This window comes from Vicia villosa, linkage group LG4 (assembly GCF_029867415.1).
Source record: "Vicia villosa cultivar HV-30 ecotype Madison, WI linkage group LG4, Vvil1.0, whole genome shotgun sequence".
In the NCBI taxonomy this organism is placed as follows: domain Eukaryota; kingdom Viridiplantae; phylum Streptophyta; class Magnoliopsida; order Fabales; family Fabaceae; genus Vicia; species Vicia villosa.
Window position 1 is genome coordinate 166,315,031 of NC_081183.1, and position 21,763 is coordinate 166,336,793.

General features: G+C 39.6%; 1 protein-coding gene across 2 annotated transcripts; it reads left to right on the forward strand.

Moving 5' to 3' along the window:
* Positions 1-428: 428 nt before the first annotated feature.
* Positions 429-14,472, forward strand: LOC131595775 (uncharacterized). 2 transcript variants are annotated; one of them, XM_058868243.1, is made up of 2 exons: positions 429-2,479; positions 9,025-14,472. In XM_058868243.1, the coding sequence occupies exon 2, from the start codon at positions 12,511-12,513 to the stop codon at positions 14,467-14,469; it is 1,959 nt and encodes a 652-aa protein (XP_058724226.1). In that variant the 5' UTR covers positions 429-2,479; positions 9,025-12,510; the 3' UTR covers positions 14,470-14,472. The 2 variants fall into 2 exon arrangements, with proteins under 2 accessions (XP_058724226.1, XP_058724227.1); XM_058868244.1 differs by having other exon boundaries at positions 9,071-14,472.
* Positions 14,473-21,763: the final 7,291 nt, after the last annotated feature.

Sequence of the window (21,763 nt, forward strand, 5' to 3'; positions counted from 1 at the left end):
GCAAAGGACTGTGGTTTCCGAGATTGTTTCTACTCCTATTCCTCAGTATACCATGCCGCCTGATCGACCTTGGGGCATGCCGTATAACTTTATTCCAGAAGGGTACATACCTCCAGCTTCTGAAGCTCCAAAAGTCACCATGGATATGCGTCCACCGGAGGGTTACAAACCTCTGGAAATTGAAGTTCCAAGAGCAACGGCAATGAGTTTCGCACAACAGAACGCTGAGATACCAAGATCTGCTGTCATGGCTTCTCCACGACCGATTATGCATACTTTTCCCCCGCAGGGCGGACAAGTATATCATCACGCTCCAAGTGAGGATTCTGGCGTGTATGAAAGATTGGACGAGTTCCAAGATGTCATACCCCAAAATTTGCCCTCACATAATTATGAATGTCATTTTATTTCAATTAAGTGACATGACACATGTGGTAAGAATTTAAGGGCAAATGGTACAAGAGCGAGAGGTCCCGGGTTCGAGTTCCGCTTCTAACATTTTTTCTTTTTTACTTTGTTTCTAACTATAGTTTTAATATTACTTTCATTCATATTTAAAATCACAAAAAATCATTTTTTATCATTTTTATTTTAATTTTCGCACAAATTAAATGGGCATTTTTAAAAATGGTCAATTTTCACTTTTAGGCATTTTTTAGTTAAAAAAATCACCAAAAATTATGAAATATTCAAAAAATTCAAAAAGGAAACTTTTAATTTTATTTGTTCTATTTTTGACACTTTTTACAACTTGGGGAGCAAGTAATTATTTTCTGATTAATTATTTGGATCCCAATTAATTTTTTACTTATTTTATTTAACCTAATTGTGTCTTATATATAGACCAACAATTGACTTTCTCTTTTTCAGGTACGACAACTAACCCTTATTTCTCCACCACCATCCTATTTTTCAGAAAATGGTAGATGTCGAAGAAGGCCAGAACAAGCGGAAAGAAACAAGATTCATAAGGAATCGGAGAAAAATCCAGCAGCAAAATCATAGAGAAAAAGACTGAGAGAAAATTCACATAAAATTTTTCTTTACACTATCAAATTACAATTTGTCCTTTCAATCTTCAATACAACAATAACCATGTTTATTCTTTTGTTTTCAACAGACAGGAAGTGAAGTTAGAGTCTGATATAGTTTTGGTGTTCCACTCGCTGAAAGTCTAAAAAGAAAAAGCAAAGGGAAATTAGCTTTCGATCAAGACCACCGCACACCCCCACCGCGAACGACGAACCGCCGCGGGATCTCTCCAATCACAGCGCTTCAGCTTCAACAAAACAACTCAGAGGCGTACACCGACCACTTCCGATTTGAATCCAACGCCTCACGGATCTCCGACGTTACAATATCAACATCATCGCCGTCTCCTATCTTCCGCCGCCGGCATAGAGCACTTAAACAACAACTCGGAGCCGCCTACAAGTCTGACGGTGCATTCACCCCTCCGATCGAAGCCCCACCGCGAGTCCGCCGCTTCGCTGCGCGCAACCACCGCATCGAACGTCAAAAACACCAACTCCGATCGGAACACCTCTACAACCGCCACCAAATCCAATCGCCGGCACTAGAAAGGTTAGATTCTCTTTGTTGTACTCTTCATGGTAGAATTGATGATTGTTATTTCAAGATAAACTTGGTTTGTTGTTTGATTTTGAGAACAATGCAGAGAAAGATTGAGATGAGGAAAGGATGATTTTGCATTCTTATTACGTCCTCATCTTTGACATATGCACTATTAATTATTATTTTTATTTTATTTTTAAAACCAAGGCTGCCACGTGTCATGCTTATATTGGTGTAAGTTAAAATTGACAATTCAATACAAAGTTTGGTTTGTTACAGACTGAAAATGCAACTGCTACGTTACGTATACGTAACTTTCTATCTTTACTGTTATTTTTTTATTTTATACTAACTTTAATGTCATTATTTTATTTTTTAAGTAATGTTTTGTTTATTTGATTTATTATTTGATTTATATGCTTAATTTAGTTTATAGAATCATTATTTAAAAATAAAAATCTAAAAAAGATGTATTTTATTTAATTAGTTTAATAATATAAAAACACAAAAGTATTTTATTAGTTTAGATTAGATTTATTAAATTTTGTTCCTCATATAAAAATACAAAAAATATTTAATTTTATTTTAGAATTTAATTGTCACATATACTCTTTCTACCATTGTCTTGTTTTTGCGAGGTACTACCATCGTGAGCATCAAACTGTTTTGTACATTCATAGCTTGCGCACGCATGCATGGATTAATCAAGATTCTCCGACTGCCAACCATATCAGATCAAATTCAAAGCTAAGTGTCTAGCTATTTATTTTATTTTATTTTATCCGTTTATTTTGATTAGGGTTAGTCATGTTTGCATTTGAACCGATAATGCACTCACCCTACTATTGTTTCTTATTTTTCCCGCCTTTCAGGGTTTGCCAAATGCCAAAGCTTCGTATAGTCGGTAACCCTAAAACCCTTGATCTAAATTATTACTTGTGTTAGATCTATAATATTCTCATCCCGCTGGTTTCAATTCCCCTTTCCTCCGCTGGCTTCAATTTCCCTTTCCCGTTATTACTGTTTATATTATACTGCGTGGTTAGTAATCTTAGGGAGTGCAAGCCTTGAACTGAATTAGCATCACTAATTATAAGATTAAATTTCTGAACTAATCACGTGATTGGTGCACACACGCACACTTTTGGGGTAACCTCTCTGTTGCCTGTTGCCTGTTCCTGTTGCCTTGTTGCCTTGTATTTTTTGCAGAATAGCCAGTCCCTCGAATACGAGGATACCTCAGCCATGTTGCCTCGATTAAAGGTCATGGTCCCTAATGATGCTGCCTTCGATACACTAACATGACCTCGACCCTCGAAAGTTGCCTACGGAAAAGGCTGAGGTATCTTCTGGTTGCCTATGAAAGGCTATTCTGAATCCTTCTCCTTAGACTACCTGCCTCTCTATGGCATGGGTCAGTCTTAGGGCGAATGATAATGCGATGACCCTCCAATCTCCAAACGAAAGGCTTCCTGCCCTCTTATGACAAGGATAGACCCTTTCATTCTGAAAGGCTAAAAAGAGACCTATCATCTGAGTTTAAGGTAATTGCCCCTAATTGCCTTGCAATGCTCAAACTTTCATTATATTCTTTCTCATAATTTTTCAAAAGGGCTACGCTCATTTACGAGCTAAAGTCCCTATCTTTTTCATCTACATTTTCTAAACAAACGAGCAAGCAAAGCAATTAAGAGCCCATGGAAAACCATGGATGCAAAGGGTGCCTTACACCTTTCCTTTGCATAAATTACCCCCCGAACTTGGATTTCTTAAAAGGTTTTTTTCTGTTTCTTTTTGCCTTTCCGAATATTGTTTGGATAAAATAAAAGTCGGTGGCGACTCTTGCTTACCGCGACATTTCGATCGATAAAAGTCAGTTCACCGTATTACAGAACTGGCGACTCTGCTGGGGACATAATTCGATAAAAGAGGGGTTACCTTAAAAGTTTAGGAATCACTTAATTGTTTTCTATTGTTTGCTTTGCTTGCTTTATTTTTCAGGGCTGTTTTGGGAAAATTGAAGGACGAATCCTATTCCCGGATTCAAGAACACTTAAGATTAGGAGTGGCATAGTCATGGAGACCCCCCTTGTGCATGCTTGGGGTTGGTCAAAATGAAGTTCACACTTGAGTTAGGCCTCCACTGGTTATTGTGTACCTCTTTTGCATGAGAGAGGTTTATGCATGTATCTTTGGGTGCGTCGGAGCTCAAGGACCTTTAGTTACCCTTAACCCATCCTGGATTTTAGGAACGTAGTGGGAGGGCTATTCTTGGTGCATGCCAAGTTATGGTCGCTACCCGATACTACAGCTCAGATAGGTTTCTTCCTAAAGTATCATTGCGTGGTATGCATTTACCATGTTCGAGGGTGCTTTAGAGGGGGCTGACAATTCTGAGTCACTTGGTAGAACCCGTTGCTGAAATCTCCTTATCCATAGAAATACCCTTGGGAAGGACACCTGATCAGACTCCATGCAAGCCTTAAGCCAAAAATTGGGTGGCTTGTGTGACTTGTGTGACTTGCTTGTGTTTGCTACTAACCTTCGTTCCCTCGCAGGTTTTGTTGAAAAGATTTGTTGTCCTTACTATCTCACACTATGCCTAATGAACTGCATTCGCATGACATCATGACATCATAAGCATAACATGATTTAACTAACCCTTTCAAGGATCTTAGGGATTTAGGGCGCACAATTTCAGGGACTCCTATCAATGACTGATTTCCTAATCAAGGGGCAAGAGGATTTATTTTCCTCTGGTCACACACCTTCCAATTCAAAGACTCAGTACCTAGCAAGGGGCAAGAGGATTTACTTTCCTCTGGCCATGTATCTTCAAATTCAGAAGTATCCCAAATCATAGGCGATGACCCACTCGATATGGTGAGCATAATTCCCAAAGAAGGAGGATCAAAGACGAAAATCAGAATTCTTCAGACAAAGACGCGGCCAATTTAATTTCTATATGTCGTGAACTAAATTTCCTAAAGAACCTTGAAAGCATTGCATTTGCATTCATAACATCGCATAACAGGTTTCTCACAACAGGTTTCTCACCTCCTCGCTGTTTATTTTAGCACAAATGGATCTCGAGAAATCAGTCAAAAAAAAAAAACTTCAGGCTCGGAACAACCAATTCCGAGAGATGATCTTTAACTTGGCCAAGGGGCAAGAAGAATTAAAGGCACTCCTATTCTTGGGGTACAATTACAATGCGAGATGCACTTATTATTCGAACAATCCTGGTTATGGTGTAAAGGGTGGTAGACCGTTGAAGCGTGCCATTAAAGATTTAATCATGACACTCAAATCAGAAAAGACCACGACAATGAAGTCACGACAACTGAGTCACGACAACAAAGTCACGACAACTGAGTCACGATAATGGAATCACGACAACTGAGTCACGATAATGGAGTCACGACAACTGAGTCACGACAACAAAGTCACGACAACTGAGTCACGATAATGGAATCACGACAACTGAGTCACGATAATGGAATCACGATAACTGAGTCACGACAACAAAGTCACGACAACTGAGTCACGATAACAAAGTCACGACAACTGAGTCACGATAATGGAATCATGACAACTGAGTCACGATAATGGAATCACGACAACTGAGTCACAACAATCAATTCATTCATATGATCCAAACGCTCAGGGCAATCGAGCCAACGAATTCTAACACATACACTCCTGACTATAAACCCAATGCGAGGTGCGCGTACCATTCCAACAGTCTTGGACATTACACAAACAATTGTTGGACATTAAAGAATAAGATTCAAGATCTGATCAATGAAGGGGAGGCCAAATTCAACCCTCCTAAAAACTCATGTGGTGACCACCGCTCCTATGCCTAGTCATGACAAGACTGATTGACGTCTAGACGGACAAACTTTTGGATCATTAGATCTACTTCCGTTTGCAAGTCTCATTTCTGTTTGCTTAAACATTCGACTCATGATAGACATTATATGTTTTAATAATCATCATTAGTGCATTGCATATGTTTGTCTTGAATAATTTATTTCGCTATCACTCATTTTAAATTGCGTCTTTACTTTGCATATGTTTTGTGATACTCGACTCTTGCTAAAGTTGTATGCCTTTTGAGGGAGGATGACGAAAACGATACCGCAACCTCATACAGTATGCTTTTGAACAGACTATGCTGACGATGTACAGGCATTGTTTCAATTCCTAAACAGTGGAGATATAAGGATGATAATCCCTCGTCAACCCCTTTGAGCCTAAGAAGTAGAAGTTTCTTTCTTGTACTAATTAAAACCCTTGATCATAACCTGGGGCAGGGTAGTTCTCAGTTAATTTGGCTGTGCATTCCATTTTAAGAGAATCATTCAGTACACCTTTCAACAAAGGTTTCAATCACGTACACATCAAAGGAATGTTGGAGATGTCAATCAAAAGCCAATGATGTTTTATCAATCACTAAGCAAGGCAGTCAATATCTTTCAAAAGAGAAAAATGAAAAAACATATATACAAAGAAAAGCCTGCTAAGCAAAAAATCAAAAGATGACTTAGGCAAAAAATCAAGGCATCTCGCTGACTGTAAGCTCAAAATAGACAGTTCAGGCAAAAGTTAGGGATATCAAAAAGATGGAAAAAAAAAGAAGTCAATAAATTCTTGAACAACTCAAAGTTGTGACTACCAAAAGGAAGAAGTGACTGCCATCTCAAAAGTTCTCTCTGCTTGTGAACCATCATCATTATCAAAGGTGCAAATCCAAAAGTCTCTGGGAACCTGAATGCATAAGTTGAATCAACTGAGCTTAGGATTGAAGATCATCACGAAGAGGGGTGGGTACAATCAAATTTTGAGCCTTTATCCTTTGTTTCTTAAACCGTGAACCAAGCCACGTTACAACCCTTGAAAGTCCTAATTGAAGCATGGTTAGTTCGAAAGCGTACTGTCACCGAAAGGTATCCCGACTCCTTAAGGTTTATTACAAATGTTAAGTTGATATCCTGTTTTTTACAAACATCGCGTTTTTATAAATATCATGATTTTACATCTCCAGTTTTAATTTATTTCAAAAACTCAAGACAGACGTATGCATTGCATCTCATGAATTCATTATTAAACATATTCTGCTATATAATTTCAAATGTTAGTAGCAGAAAGAACTTGCACAGGGTACAACTAATGACTGAAAGTTATCCCGACAGACAAGATTACTCCGAGAAGCAATGTCTCCTACATATACAAGGGGCATGGCACGCTTTGCCCAATCAATCTGGGGAAATCAAGTCAAGATTCGAAGAATCTCTCAAATGCCAAAGTGTCAAAGGCATATATCCCAAGTGGATTTCAAACTATTTCCCGATCAATCTGGGGCAATCAAGTCAAGGTTCTGAGAATCTCTCAAGGATGTCAAAAACAATCAGGGGCATGCATCCAAGTAGATCTGAAGCTACTTCCCAACCAACATGGGATATTGTCTTTGGCCTATGATTACTAGGGGCATTTCGCCCATAGTGCACGTCTCATAAAGTCCTCGCGGGGCGAATCTTTTCAAAGTCTCTACTAGCGGGGGCAAATCTATGCAAGTCCAGCTTGACATCTTTATCAAATACTCAGTGGCGTGTCCTAATCAAATCCAGGAATGGTAGTTACTATAATACTGGGGGCAATGTTCAGGGCATCCATGCCTTCCCACAATTCCAACTTCACAATATCATATCCCATCAGAGCAATCCTCAAGAAAATATCTTCAAACTTACTCGTCCCGACAAAGACATGACTCCCCAACAGAGTTTACATCTTCAACATTACCGGTTCTCCAACACTTTTCTCTTCTCCAACATGGTGTATTAATATCTCTAATCCCCAATCAGGGTACATCAAGTTACTGATCGTCCCCAAGCAGAAATCATAAAATCCCCAGCTGAGCATCCTCAAGATAGGATCAAACATCAAAATTACAATGACATAGAGATCCACCTTCTCAATCAAGATGTGTCAAATAGCATAAATCATAGTCATACGTCATAAATCACAAACATATTCATACAATCGCATACATGTTCATACATAATACATAAGGCATCGCGACAGACGCGTACATAACATGCAAGATTCTCATTTATTTTGAGAATTCCAGCACACAAACACATTACCTACATCATGACATGGCATAAAAAACTAACTTTGCTTTTTTCAGGTTACAGCTGCGGTCAAATAAACAACTTCAAAACCTTCGGATCTAAGTCGATACCTTTGACGGTTCCTTAATGATCTACTTCAAATTTAAGTCGATACCTTTGACGGTTCCTTAATGATCTACTTCAAATTTAAGTCGATACCTTTGACGGTTCCTTAATGATCTACCTTCAGATTTAAGTCGATACCTTTGACGGTTCCTTAATGATCTACTTTCAGATTTAAGTCGATACCTTAGACGATTCCTTAATGATCTACTTCAAATTTAAGTCGATACCTTTGACGGTTCCTTAATGATCTACTTTCAGATTTAAGTCGATACATTTGACGGTTCCTTAATGATCTACTTTCAGATTTAAGTCGATACCTTTGACGGTTCCTTAATGATCTACTTTCAGATTTAAGTCGATACCTTTGACGGTTCCTTAATGATCTACTTTCAGATTTAAGTCGATACCTTAGACGATTCCTTAATGATCTACTTCAAATTTAAGTCGATACCTTAGACGGTTCCTTAAATAATAAACGTTCAAAGTCTAAAAGCGGAAACCTCAGACGGTTTTGTAACAATCAACACTCCAATAACTACTGGATGGTATCTTCAAGTCCATCTCCGACAAAAGCCCCTTCATCAGCTAGGGCAAATTTCTCGGTATTCTAGTGTTCAATTCTCTTCTACCTTCAGATTCCGATAGGCACACATGCCAGTCTACATCTTCAGATATAAGAAGATTGAACAGGGGCAGCTGTCATACCCCAAAATTTGCCCTCACATAATTATGAATGTCATTTTATTTCAATTAGGTGACATGACACATGTGGTAAGAATTTAAGGGCAAATGGTACAAGAGCGAGAGGTCCCGGGTTCGAGTTCCGCTTCTAACATTTTTTCTTTTTTACTTTGTTTCTAACTATAGTTTTAATATTACTTTCATTCATATTTAAAATCACAAAAAATCATTTTTTATCATTTTTATTTTAATTTTCGCACAAATTAAATGGGCATTTTTAAAAATGGTCAATTTTCACTTTTAGGCATTTTTTAGTTAAAAAAATCACCAAAAATTATGAAATATTCAAAAAATTCAAAAAGGAAACTTTTAATTTTATTTGTTCTATTTTTGACACTTTTTACAACTTGGGGAGCAAGTAATTATTTTCTGATTAATTATTTGGATCCCAATTAATTTTTTACTTATTTTATTTAACCTAATTGTGTCTTATATATAGACCAACAATTGACTTTCTCTTTTTCAGGTACGACAACTAACCCTTATTTCTCCACCACCATCCTATTTTTCAGAAAATGGTAGATGTCGAAGAAGGCCAGAACAAGCGGAAAGAAACAAGATTCATAAGGAATCGGAGAAAAATCCAGCAGCAAAATCATAGAGAAAAAGACTGAGAGAAAATTCACATAAAATTTTTCTTTACACTATCAAATTACAATTTGTCCTTTCAATCTTCAATACAACAATAACCATGTTTATTCTTTTGTTTTCAACAGACAGGAAGTGAAGTTAGAGTCTGATATAGTTTTGGTGTTCCACTCGCTGAAAGTCTAAAAAGAAAAAGCAAAGGGAAATTAGCTTTCGATCAAGACCACCGCACACCCCCACCGCGAACGACGAACCGCCGCGGGATCTCTCCAATCACAGCGCTTCAGCTTCAACAAAACAACTCAGAGGCGTACACCGACCACTTCCGATTTGAATCCAACGCCTCACGGATCTCCGACGTTACAATATCAACATCATCGCCGTCTCCTATCTTCCGCCGCCGGCATAGAGCACTTAAACAACAACTCGGAGCCGCCTACAAGTCTGACGGTGCATTCACCCCTCCGATCGAAGCCCCACCGCGAGTCCGCCGCTTCGCTGCGCGCAACCACCGCATCGAACGTCAAAAACACCAACTCCGATCGGAACACCTCTACAACCGCCACCAAATCCAATCGCCGGCACTAGAAAGGTTAGATTCTCTTTGTTGTACTCTTCATGGTAGAATTGATGATTGTTATTTCAAGATAAACTTGGTTTGTTGTTTGATTTTGAGAACAATGCAGAGAAAGATTGAGATGAGGAAAGGATGATTTTGCATTCTTATTACGTCCTCATCTTTGACATATGCACTATTAATTATTATTTTTATTTTATTTTTAAAACCAAGGCTGCCACGTGTCATGCTTATATTGGTGTAAGTTAAAATTGACAATTCAATACAAAGTTTGGTTTGTTACAGACTGAAAATGCAACTGCTACGTTACGTATACGTAACTTTCTATCTTTACTGTTATTTTTTTATTTTATACTAACTTTAATGTCATTATTTTATTTTTTAAGTAATGTTTTGTTTATTTGATTTATTATTTGATTTATATGCTTAATTTAGTTTATAGAATCATTATTTAAAAATAAAAATCTAAAAAAGATGTATTTTATTTAATTAGTTTAATAATATAAAAACACAAAAGTATTTTATTAGTTTAGATTAGATTTATTAAATTTTGTTCCTCATATAAAAATACAAAAAATATTTAATTTTATTTTAGAATTTAATTGTCACATATACTCTTTCTACCATTGTCTTGTTTTTGCGAGGTACTACCATCGTGAGCATCGAACTGTTTTGTACATTCATAGCTTGCGCACGCATGCATGGATTAATCAAGATTCTCCGACTGCCAACCATATCAGATCAAATTCAAAGCTAAGTGTCTAGCTATTTATTTTATTTTATTTTATCCGTTTATTTTGATTAGGGTTAGTCATGTTTGCATTTGAACCGATAATGCACTCACCCTACTATTGTTTCTTATTTTTCCCGCCTTTCAGGGTTTGCCAAATGCCAAAGCTTCGTATAGTCGGTAACCCTAAAACCCTTGATCTAAATTATTACTTGTGTTAGACCTATAATATTCTCATCCCGCTGGTTTCAGTTCCCCTTTCCTCCGCTGGCTTCAATTTCCCTTTCCCGTTATTACTGTTTATATTATACTGCGTGGTTAGTAATCTTAGGGAGTGCAAGCCTTGAACTGAATTAGCATCACTAATTATAAGATTAAATTTCTGAACTAATCACGTGATTGGTGCACACACGCACACTTTTGGGGTAACCTCTCTGTTGCCTTGTTGCCTGTTGCCTGTTCCTGTTGCCTTGTTGCCTTGTATTTTTTGCAGAATAGCCAGTCCCTCGAATACGAGGATACCTCAGCCATGTTGCCTCGATTAAAGGTCATGGTCCCTAATGATGCTGCCTTCGATACACTAACATGACCTCGACCCTCGAAAGTTGCCTACGGAAAAGGCTGAGGTATCTTCTGGTTGCCTATGAAAGGCTATTCTGAATCCTTCTCCTTAGACTACCTGCCTCTCTATGGCATGGGTCAGTCTTAGGGCGAATGATAACGCGATGACCCTCCAATCTCCAAACGAAAGGCTTCCTGCCCTCTTATGGCAAGGATAGACCCTTTCATTCTGAAAGGCTAAAAAGAGACCTATCATCTAAGTTTAAGGTAATTGCCCCTAATTGCCTTGCAATGCTCAAACTTTCATTATATTCTTTCTCATAATTTTTCAAAAGGGCTACGCTCATTTACGAGCTAAAGTCCCTATCTTTTTCATCTACATTTTCTAAACAAACGAGCAAGCAAAGCAATTAAGAGCCCATGGAAAACCATGGATGCAAAGGGTGCCTTACACCTTCCCTTTGCATAAATTACCCCCCGAACTTGGATTTCTTAAAAGGTTTTTTTCTGTTTCTTTTTGCCTTTCCGAATATTGTTTGGATAAAATAAAAGTCGGTGGCGACTCTTGCTTACCGCGACATTTCGATCGATAAAAGTCAGTTCGCCGTATTACACAAGAACAGTTTCTGCAAATGCAGAAGGAACTCAAGACTCTCCGAGGACAAGATCTATTTGGAAAGAATGCTGCAGACCTCTGTCTGGTTCCAAATGTTAAGATTCCTCACAAATTCAAAGTACCAGATTTCGAGAAGTACAAAGGGAATTCATGCCCACAAAGTCATCTTGTGATGTACGCTCGAAGAATGTCAACTCAGACTGATAATCAACAATTGCTCATTCATTATTTTCAAGACAGTCTGACTGGTGCTGCACTCAAATGGTACATGAACTTGGACAGTTCAGAGATTCGTACTTTTCGAGACCTCGGAGAGGCCTTCGTCAAACAGTATAAGTACAATCTGGATATGGCTCCCGACAGAGATCAACTCCGGGCCATGACTCAAAAGGATAGAGAAAGCTTCAAGGAATACGCTCAGAGATGGCGTGAAGTTGCTGCTCAAATTTGTCCACCACTTGAAGAGAAAGAAATGACAAAAATCTATCTCAAAACTTTGAGTCCATTTTACTACGGACGAATGGTTGCAAGTGCACCAAGTGACTTTACCGAGATGGTAAACATGGGTGTACGTTTAGAAGAAGTAGTTCGAGAAGGACGCTTGAACAAAGAACCAGAATCTTCTATTGGTCCAAGGAAGTATGGAAGTTCTTTCCAGAATAAAAAGGATCAAGATGTCAGCAATGTCTTGCACAAAATCAAGAAGAAATTCCGACCTCAAGTTGCAGCAATAACTCCGGTTGTTAACTCAGCGCCAGCTTATCAACCTCAGGTCCCGTAACAACAAATTCAGCAAAGGTCGCAGCAACCTCAGCAGCAGGTTCGACCTCCAAATTACAACAATCGGGCTCCAAGGTATCCTGCCTTTGACCCCATATCAATGCCGTATGCAGAATTGTTTCCAACATTACTGGCAAAAGGACTCATTCAGACAAGAAGTCCTCCAAATCCTACAAACAGTTCCTCACCATGGTATAAGGCTGATCAATCTTGTCCCTATCATCAGGGGGCACCAGGTCACAATATTGAGAACTGTTTCTCTTTCAAGGTTGACGTCCAACGATTAGTGAAGAGCGGAATGCTATCCTTCAAAGATACTAATCCAAACGTCCAAGCAAATCCTTTGCCGCAGCATAAAGAAGCTTCAGTAAATCTGATAGATCAACACCCTAACGTCATTCAAATCTACGACATTCGTCAGATAGGGGAAAATCTTGTCAAGATGCACGCTAAACAAGCTGGGTACGATCATGTACCACCTCACAACTACTTCACATGTGAAATTTGTCCAAAGAATAATCAAGGATGTGCCGTAGTTCAAGCTGCATTACAAGAACAAATGGACTTAGGATGGATTCAACATATCCGAGTCAGAACTGAACATGACATCAACATGGTTCAAGGATGTCCAGGAGAATACAAAATCTACAAAGTTGAAGATCTCGAAGGATCGGTAGTCAGGTTCCATAAAACTTTAAATGGACTTGCCTACTTTGGAACGGATTTCCACGCTTACAGTAGATGTGAAATATGTCGAAGAAATTCACGAGGATGTTTGCGAGTTCGCAACGACATTCAAAAGCTGATGGATGACAATACCATTACTGTTCTTGCCAATAAAGAAGATGATGAAGTCTTTACCGTATCTCCTCAAATTAATCAAGTTGAACCAATGCAAGTTAAGTATGATAGCAGGAAGACAGCAATTGCTCCACTAGTCATCTACTTACCAGGTCCTGTACCGTATGAGTCTGACAAGGCTATACCATACAAGTACAACGCTACATTCATTGAAAATGGTAAGGAAACACCATTACTGTCTGTTGTCAACATTGCTGATGTTAGTCGAGTCACCAGAAGTGGACGAGTCTTCAACAGAACAACAGAAAATGTGGAGAAACCTTCGGAGGAAGTACCACATAGGCAAGACAATCATCCGACCAATGCTGTTCAAGCAAAAGAAAATGATGAGATCTTGAAGTTAATCCAGAGGAGTGAATACAACATTGTAGATCAATTACTACATACTCCGTCTAGGATTTCTGTTCTTTCCCTGCTATTGAGTTCTGAAGCTCATAGGGAAGCTCTACAGAAAGTTTTGGAACAAGCTTTCGTAGAACCAAGTGTTACTATAAGCCAATTCAACAATATCGTTGCCAACATCTCCGCCGGAACTAACCTAAGTTTCTGTGACGAAGATCTTCCTGAAGAAGGAGTGGACCACAATCTTCCACTTCACATCTCAGTTGGCTGCATGGGTGATGTACTCACAGGAGTCCTAATAGACAATGGATCCTCTCTCAACGTCATGCCGAAATCAACATTATCAAGATTATCTTTCGAAGATTACCCATTGAGAAAAAGTCATGTCATCGTCAAAGCATTTGATGGATCAAGAAAGTCAGTTTTCGGAGAAGTGGATCTTCCCATAACTATTGGACCTCAGACGTTCAAAATCACTTTCCAAGTTATGGACATTCCAGCACAATACAGTTGTTTGCTAGGTCGCCCATGGATTCATGAGGCTGGGGCAATTACTTCAACACTTCATCAGAAACTGAAGTTCATAAGAAATGACAAATTGGTGACCGTATGTGGAGAACGAGCTCTGATCGTCAGCAACCTGTCATCATTCTCTGACATAGAACCAAAAGAAGTTGTTGGAACTAAATTCCAAGCACTTTCCTTGGACAAAGGAAAGGAGAAAGCAGCGTCTATCTCTTCATACAAAGATGCAATCCAAGTTATAAAGGATGGCACAACCAGTGGTTGGGGGCACATTAATATTCCTACCAACAACAAGAACAGAACAGGAATTGGATTCTTTCCGACATCATAAAAAGCTATTCCAGGGATTGAGGTAGTTCTCCCTATTCAAGAAACTTTCTGCAGTGGAGGTTTTCTTCAACCTGTTCAACAAACAGTTAATACCATCGGTACGGAAAATACCGATGAAGAGGAATGGTTATCCTATCTTAACAAAGCAGGATATATCTCCCTATCAGAGTCTGATTCACCTTGTTGTTATCCGACTAAAGGATCTGAAAGTAAGACTCAACCAAGCAGTGATGAAGTTACTAACAGCTTCACCACCAGAAGTCATGGTTCATCAGAAGAAGTTCCTCCTATCCCCGAAGAGACTTGGGATACATTAGGAGAACCAAGCGGAAAATTCGACTACATGGTGAAATACTCCGCTCCTGAAAGTTCAAGAATTTCTCTTGAAGATATTGTTCCAACTGGATGGAACAGTGATTTTGAGTACCTCTCTCGGCCAAAAGAGATGTATAACCCTTGCTATTCATCATCAGCATCTGGTGAAGTCATCATTGAGGATTCTATCCCCAATTCACCTTCCGAGGCTACGGATCTAGAGTTCACATATCTAGTCAATGCCATCTTGGGAGAAGAGCAAGACCAAAATACAGAAGAGGATGATCTCGAAAGTGTCTCCGACAACGAGTCTCTCCATTCAGAAGATTGGAAGTTTCCTCAAAAGAAAAACTGACATACTCCACTTGGAAATGGGTATGCTCACACCGATCAGTCTGCTGAAGTAGAAGAAGATCGTCTGAGTGTTGTAAAGACAGTGGTTGGTAAATCAAAACCTACCACAGGCCAGCTTAAGCCTAAGGTTCCAGATTACTTAGTGCACAATGGGGTTCGCCACTACTGGACAGCTGTTGAAGTTTCAACTGTTGTTCGCACTCCTAAGTATGGACTTTCACCGTTATTTTGTCCTCTCACCATAGCCCAGGGTGAAGAGATGTTTCATAGGGCTTTGCATTTTACTATTTCTTAGAAAAATGTCCCTCTTTGCTTCGCCCAAAGCAATAGAGTTTTGTTTTATAGGGTCTTTGTTTCAAGAAATGACTGTTAATAAATAAAAATGTCATTCTGTTCCTTCGTTTAGTTTTTCCTTTTCTTTTTTCGGAAATTGGTAATCCTAAAAAAAAATACCCTTAAAAAACATCAAAATATTCCATTAACTGCATACACCGAGTCTTCCCTCGTTGTCTAAATAAAACTTATCACACATATGCAGATTAATCATAAAATACCCCGTTGAAACGTGCGACCGTATGACTTCTCCAAGCTTTGAATTTCCTGTATTCGAGGCAGAGGAAGAAGAAGACGAAGAAATATCAAAGAAAATTTCACGGTTACTTCAACAAAAGGAAGAGGCCATTCAGCCATACAATGAGCCTCTAGAGATCATTAACCTTGGTTCCGATGGAAACAGAAAAGAGGTTAAGATTGGAGCTTCGCTCAGTTCAGAGATCAGAGAGAGTTTGATACAACTGCTCAAAGAATTCTCAGATGTCTTCGCTTGGTCTTATCAAGATATGCCAGGGTTGGATACCAGTATAGTGGAGCATCACTTGCCATTAAAAGCAGAATGCCCTCCGGTCAAGCAAAAATTAAGAAGAACTCATCCGGAGATGGCCATGAAAATCAAAGAGGAAGTTCAAAAGCAGATCAACGCAGGTTTCCTCGTCACTTCAGAATACCCTCAATGGTTAGCTAACATTGTTCCCGTTCCTAAGAAAGACGGAAAAGTCCGCATGTGCGTCGACTACAGAGATTTGAACAAAGCTAGCCCTAAGGATGATTTTCCTTTACCACATATTGATATGTTGGTAGACAGTACAGCAAAATCCAAAGTTTTCTCGTTCATGGACGGATTTTCAGGATACAACCAAATCAAAATGGCACCTGAAGACATGGAAAAAATAGCTTTCATCACCCCCTGGGGCACGTTCTGCTATCGTGTTATACCTTTTGGACTAAAAAACGCAGGGGCAACTTATCAAAGGGCCATGACTACGCTTTTCCACGACATGATGCATAAAGAAGTGGAAGTCTATGTGGACGACATGATTGCCAAATCAGAAAATGAAGAAGATCACATACAGAATCTGACAAAGTTATTTCAACGCTTACGGAAGTTTCAGCTTCGCCTGAATCCCAACAAGTGTACCTTTGGTGTCTACTCAGGAAAACTCCTTGGTTTCATTGTCAGCAAACGAGGAATTGAAGTAGATCCAGACAAAGTCAGGGCAATTCAAGAAATGCCTTCACCCAGAACCGAGAAACAAGTTAGAGGATTTATTGGACGTCTGAATTACATCTCAAGATTCATATATCTCATGACTGCAACTTGCGCTCCTATTTTCAAACTTCTACGGAAAAATCAAAGTTGCGTCTGGACAGACGATTGTCAGAAAGCGTTCGACAGCATTAAGGAATATCTGCTCGAACCACCCATCTTGTCTCCTCCAGTGGAAGGAAGACCTTTGATAATGTATTTAACCGTCTTAGAAGATTCCATGGGTTGTGTCCTTGGACAGCAAGACGAGACAAAGAGAAAAGAGCATGCCATTTACTACCTGAGCAAGAAATTCACTGACTGTGAATCCCTCTACTCCATGCTCGAGAAGACGTGTTGTGCTTTGGCCTGGGCTGCCAAGCGTCTCGACCAGTACATGATTCGACATACTACTTGTTTGATCTCTCATATGGATCCAATCAAGTACATCTTTGAGAAGCCTGCTTTAACCGGGAGAATTGCCCGTTGGCAAATGTTGTTATCAGAATATGACATTGAGTATCACGCACAGAAAGCCGTGAATGGAAGCATTCTAGCTGAGCACCTGGCTCACCACCCACTCAATGGTCATGAATCAACCAGTTTCGACTTTCCGGACGAGGACGTCATGTACCTCAAGATGAAAGATTACGACGAGCCACTACCAGACGAAGGACCTGAGATAGGATCCCAGTGGGGCTTAATCTTTGACGGAGCTGTCAATGCTTATGGACGAGGAATTGGGGCAATCATTGTTACACCTCAAGGTACCCATATTCCATTTACTGCCAGATTAACTTTCAAATGCACAAACAATGAGGCCGAATATGAAGCTTGCATCATGGGTCTCGAAGAAGCCGTGGATCTAAGAATCAAACACTTGGATGTATATGGAGATTTTGCTTTGGTCATCAATCAAATCAAAGGAGAATGGGAAACACGCCAACCAGGGCTAATTCCTTACAAAGACTACGCGAGAAGATTGTTACCATTCTTCGACAGGGTAGATTTTCATCACATTCCTCGTGAAGAAAACAACTTGGCTGATGCATTAGCCACACTCTCTTCCATGATTAAGATAAATCATTGGAATGACATTCCTCAGATCGATGTTATGCGCCTGGATAGGCCCGCTCATGTTTTCACAGTAGAAGCAATCATCGACGACAAACGGTGGTATCACGACATCAAGAACTTTCTTCAAAAGCAAGAGTACCCTCTTGGGGCGTCAAAGAAAGATAGAAAGACTTTGAGAAGGTTAGCTTGTAGATTCTTCCTGAATGAAGATGTTTTGTACAAGAGAAACTTCGACATGGTTCTGCTCAGATGCGTTGACAGAAAAGAAGCAGAAATACTCATGAGAGAAATACATGAAGGTTCCTTTGGTACTCACACCAATGGACACACCATGACAAGGAAAGTACTGAGAGCAGGATATTATTGGCTGACGATGGAGTCAGATTGCTACCAGTACGCAAAGAGGTGTCACAAATGTCAGATCTACGCCGATAGAATTCATGTGCCACCATCTCTTCTCAACATACTCTCTTCCCCTTGGCCTTTCTCCATGTGGGGAATCGACATGATTGGAATGATCGAGCCAAAAGCGTCCAACGGACATCGCTTCATCTTGGTAGCTATAGACTATTTCACCAAGTGGGTTGAAGTAGCTTCATATGCAAACGTTACAAGACAAGTTGTCGTCAGGTTTATCAAGAATCACATCATCTGTCGCTACGGCATTCCTAGCAAGATAATCACTGACAATGGGTCAAATTTGAATAACAAAATGATGAAGGAGCTTTGTGAAGAATTCAAGATTGAACATCACAACTCATCTCCTTACAGACCAAAGATGAATGGAGCTGTAGAAGCAGCTAACAAGAACATCAAGAAAATTGTTCAGAAGATGGTCATCACTTACAAAGATTGGCATGAAATGCTCCCGTATGCTCTTCATGGTTACCATACATCAGTACGTACTTCGACTGGAGCAACTCCTTTCTCCCTTGTATATGGCATGGAGGCAGTCCTACCAATAGAGGTTGAAATCCCATCAATAAGAGTCTTGATGGAGGCAAAATTAACAGAAGCCGAGTGGTGTCAAAGCAGATTCGATAAATTGAACTTAATCGAAGAAAAGCGCATGACAGCTTTATGCCACGGTCAGCTATATCAACAAAGAATGAAGAAAGCTTTCGACAAAAAGGTTCGACCTCGCACAATCAAAGAAGGCGACCTTGTACTCAAAAAGATTCAATCTTTTCTCAGATTCAAGAGGGAAATGGACTCCCAATTATGACGGCCCCTACGTGGTCAAGAGAGCTTTCTCAGGAGGAGCCTTAATACTCACGACTATGGATGGAGAAGAATTCACCCGTCCTGTGAACGTCAACGCAGTCAAGAAATACTTCGCCTAAATAAACAAAAGAACGGCTCGCTAAGTGGAAAACTCGCAAAGAGCGGCTTAGGCAAAAAAGAGCGTCTCGGTGAATCGAAAACCCGAAAGGGCGATTCAGGCAAAAGTTAGAGACATAAAAAATTTTAATCAATCCCGGTAGACTTAAAACCCGAAAGGGGTAGTTTACGCAAAATTTAGGGATATATGGCAAGTAACTGTGTTCAGGACAAACTTGATCATTCAAAAATCCATAGCAGAGTATTCATCAGCAGTAGGTCATCTTCTATGAAGCACGAATACAGCGCAACTCGGAGTAGAAGGGAAAGATAACGGTCGTCACGTTTCATCGTAGCCCTTTTCCCGAAAATTACCAATTTCCAACTTTGTAAATACTCCATGGAATCAAGCATTTGGCTGATTACCATTCCATAAATAATAATTTGAGCCTTGTGCTTTCCTTTGCAATCTAGTCTTTTTCAGTTTCTTGAAATGCATTTTAAATTTAAACAGTCATTTTTCTTGAAACAAATATTTTCATAAAATAAAATGAATTTACTTGCAAAAAGAAAGGTGAAATTTCTTTCTAAGGTTTACAAACAATAGGAAGAACGCAAACAATTGCTCCGAGAACGGTTGAGACTCCAGGAACCAAGATTTCCCCATGAGGTCGCTTTGCGAACATCTCCCGATGACGGATCTTCACTTCAATTCATATTACTCATTTCGGACAGCGGACAAATGATAACCAGATATTCCCAACAGAGTTCGAACTACAAGAAGAGGACATCTTCTGATCGACAAGATTCAAGTCGTATCATAGGATTTTTCATCCGCGACAATTCTATTCACATTCACTTTACATTTTATATTTGTCATAATATTCATGCATACATTACAACTGCATAGTCGAGTCAGGCTTTGATCATGTGAATGCCCGAGTCATTGAGGCATGAACTCAAGTTTCCCCTGCAAGTTCTGGAGAAACTTTTTCTTTCAAGACGACAGTTCATATACAAGGAGCTCCCCAAGCAAGTCAACAAATGGCAGTCTCCCTCAAAGAGATAGTTTGTTCACTTTTGGAGTTTCCCCAGCCGAGATTCTCCCGCAGAGTGACGCTCGACAGTCTTCTTCAGATAAGATAGTCTGTTTCGCATTTTGGAATTCCCTACAGGGTCGATGAGCGGTTCTCTTCTCCAAAAAGTGTGGATTCCCCTACATAATTGACAAGTGTTAGTTTTTCCTCCTGGAAAACAATTTGGTATTTCCCCAGCAAGGTCAAGAGATGCCACTTTTCGTCAAAGAAAATAATTCAGAATCTCCCAGCAGATCGACAAATGATCCCCAGCGAAGTCAGTGAATGGAAGTCTCTTTCAGCAAAAGACAGTTCACTTACTTTTTCGAGAAAAAATAACGAATGGCAGCCTTCTTCATGAAGACAGTTCGTTTCGCTTAAAGATTCCTCAACAAAGTCAGCAAATGGCAGTCTCTTTCAGCAGAAGACAGTTTGCTCACTTTCTTTCACGGTAGGGTCAGCAAATGGCAGTCTCTCTCAGTAGAAGACAGTTTGTTCCCCTAGCAATTGGCAAATGGAAGTCTTCCCCCAAGGAAAGACAGTTTGTCTGTTAAATACTCAAGGAATCGACAAATGGCAGTTTCTTCAAACAGTTTGTCTGTTTCTGGGATGTTTCATCCTCTTCAGAGTTGACAAATGGCAGTTTTCCTCCTAAGAAAACAGTTTGTCTGGGATGTTTAGTTCCCCTCAGAGTCGACGAATGGCAGTTTTCCTCTTAGGAAAACAGTTTGTTGGTTCCCCGGCATCAGTCGACGAATGGCGGTTTTTCACCCCGAAAACAGTTCGTCCGCCTTCAAACAAAGTCATTAGCCCCTCAAAAGATTATGAGGCCATATGACAATCCTTCGAAGACGTCAAGTCAAAAAGGGAAGATGGTGAAGTTTCTTTATTTACCGTCAAATGGTACCTTACCTCCAAGTGCTGGTAAGAAGTTTGATGAGGAAACAAACCTTTGAAGTTTCTTTATTTACCGTCAAATGGTATCTTACCTCCAAGTGCTGGTAAGAAGTTTGATGAGGAAACAAACTTTTGAAGTTTCTTTATTTACCATCAAATGGTATCTCATCTCCAAGTGTTGATGAGAAGTTTGATGAGGAAACAAACCTTTGGAAATTTTCTCTTTATCTGAGATATTGTCCAAACACGACTGAGACCAGTTTCGAGATATGGACATCTGAAACAAGGGGGAGGTTGCTTACCTTTTTCTAAGTATCAACACTTAGTTAAAGAAGATGGATTGCGCATCCGACACTGCCATCCATTCGACAGAGTCCACATCAAGTATTTCTACAAGAGTTTGTCTCCTCATCCCCCCGCCAAGTGCGACAACGGGATCAAGTCATGCAAAGTTTTTATCAATTACAACATCTCAGGAGCGCCCAAAATTTGGGCATTCTTCGATATTTAAGTCTCTTTCACGCAGGAGAGATCGAGATATCAATCTCTCTCCCTCCAGATAAAAGAAACTTAAAAAGGGGCATCTGTCATATCCTAATTTTTGACCCCCTGAGATGACATATCTTCAGGACAGTCATCAGGTCAAAACAAATACCCAGAGCAGTCATTTCTTC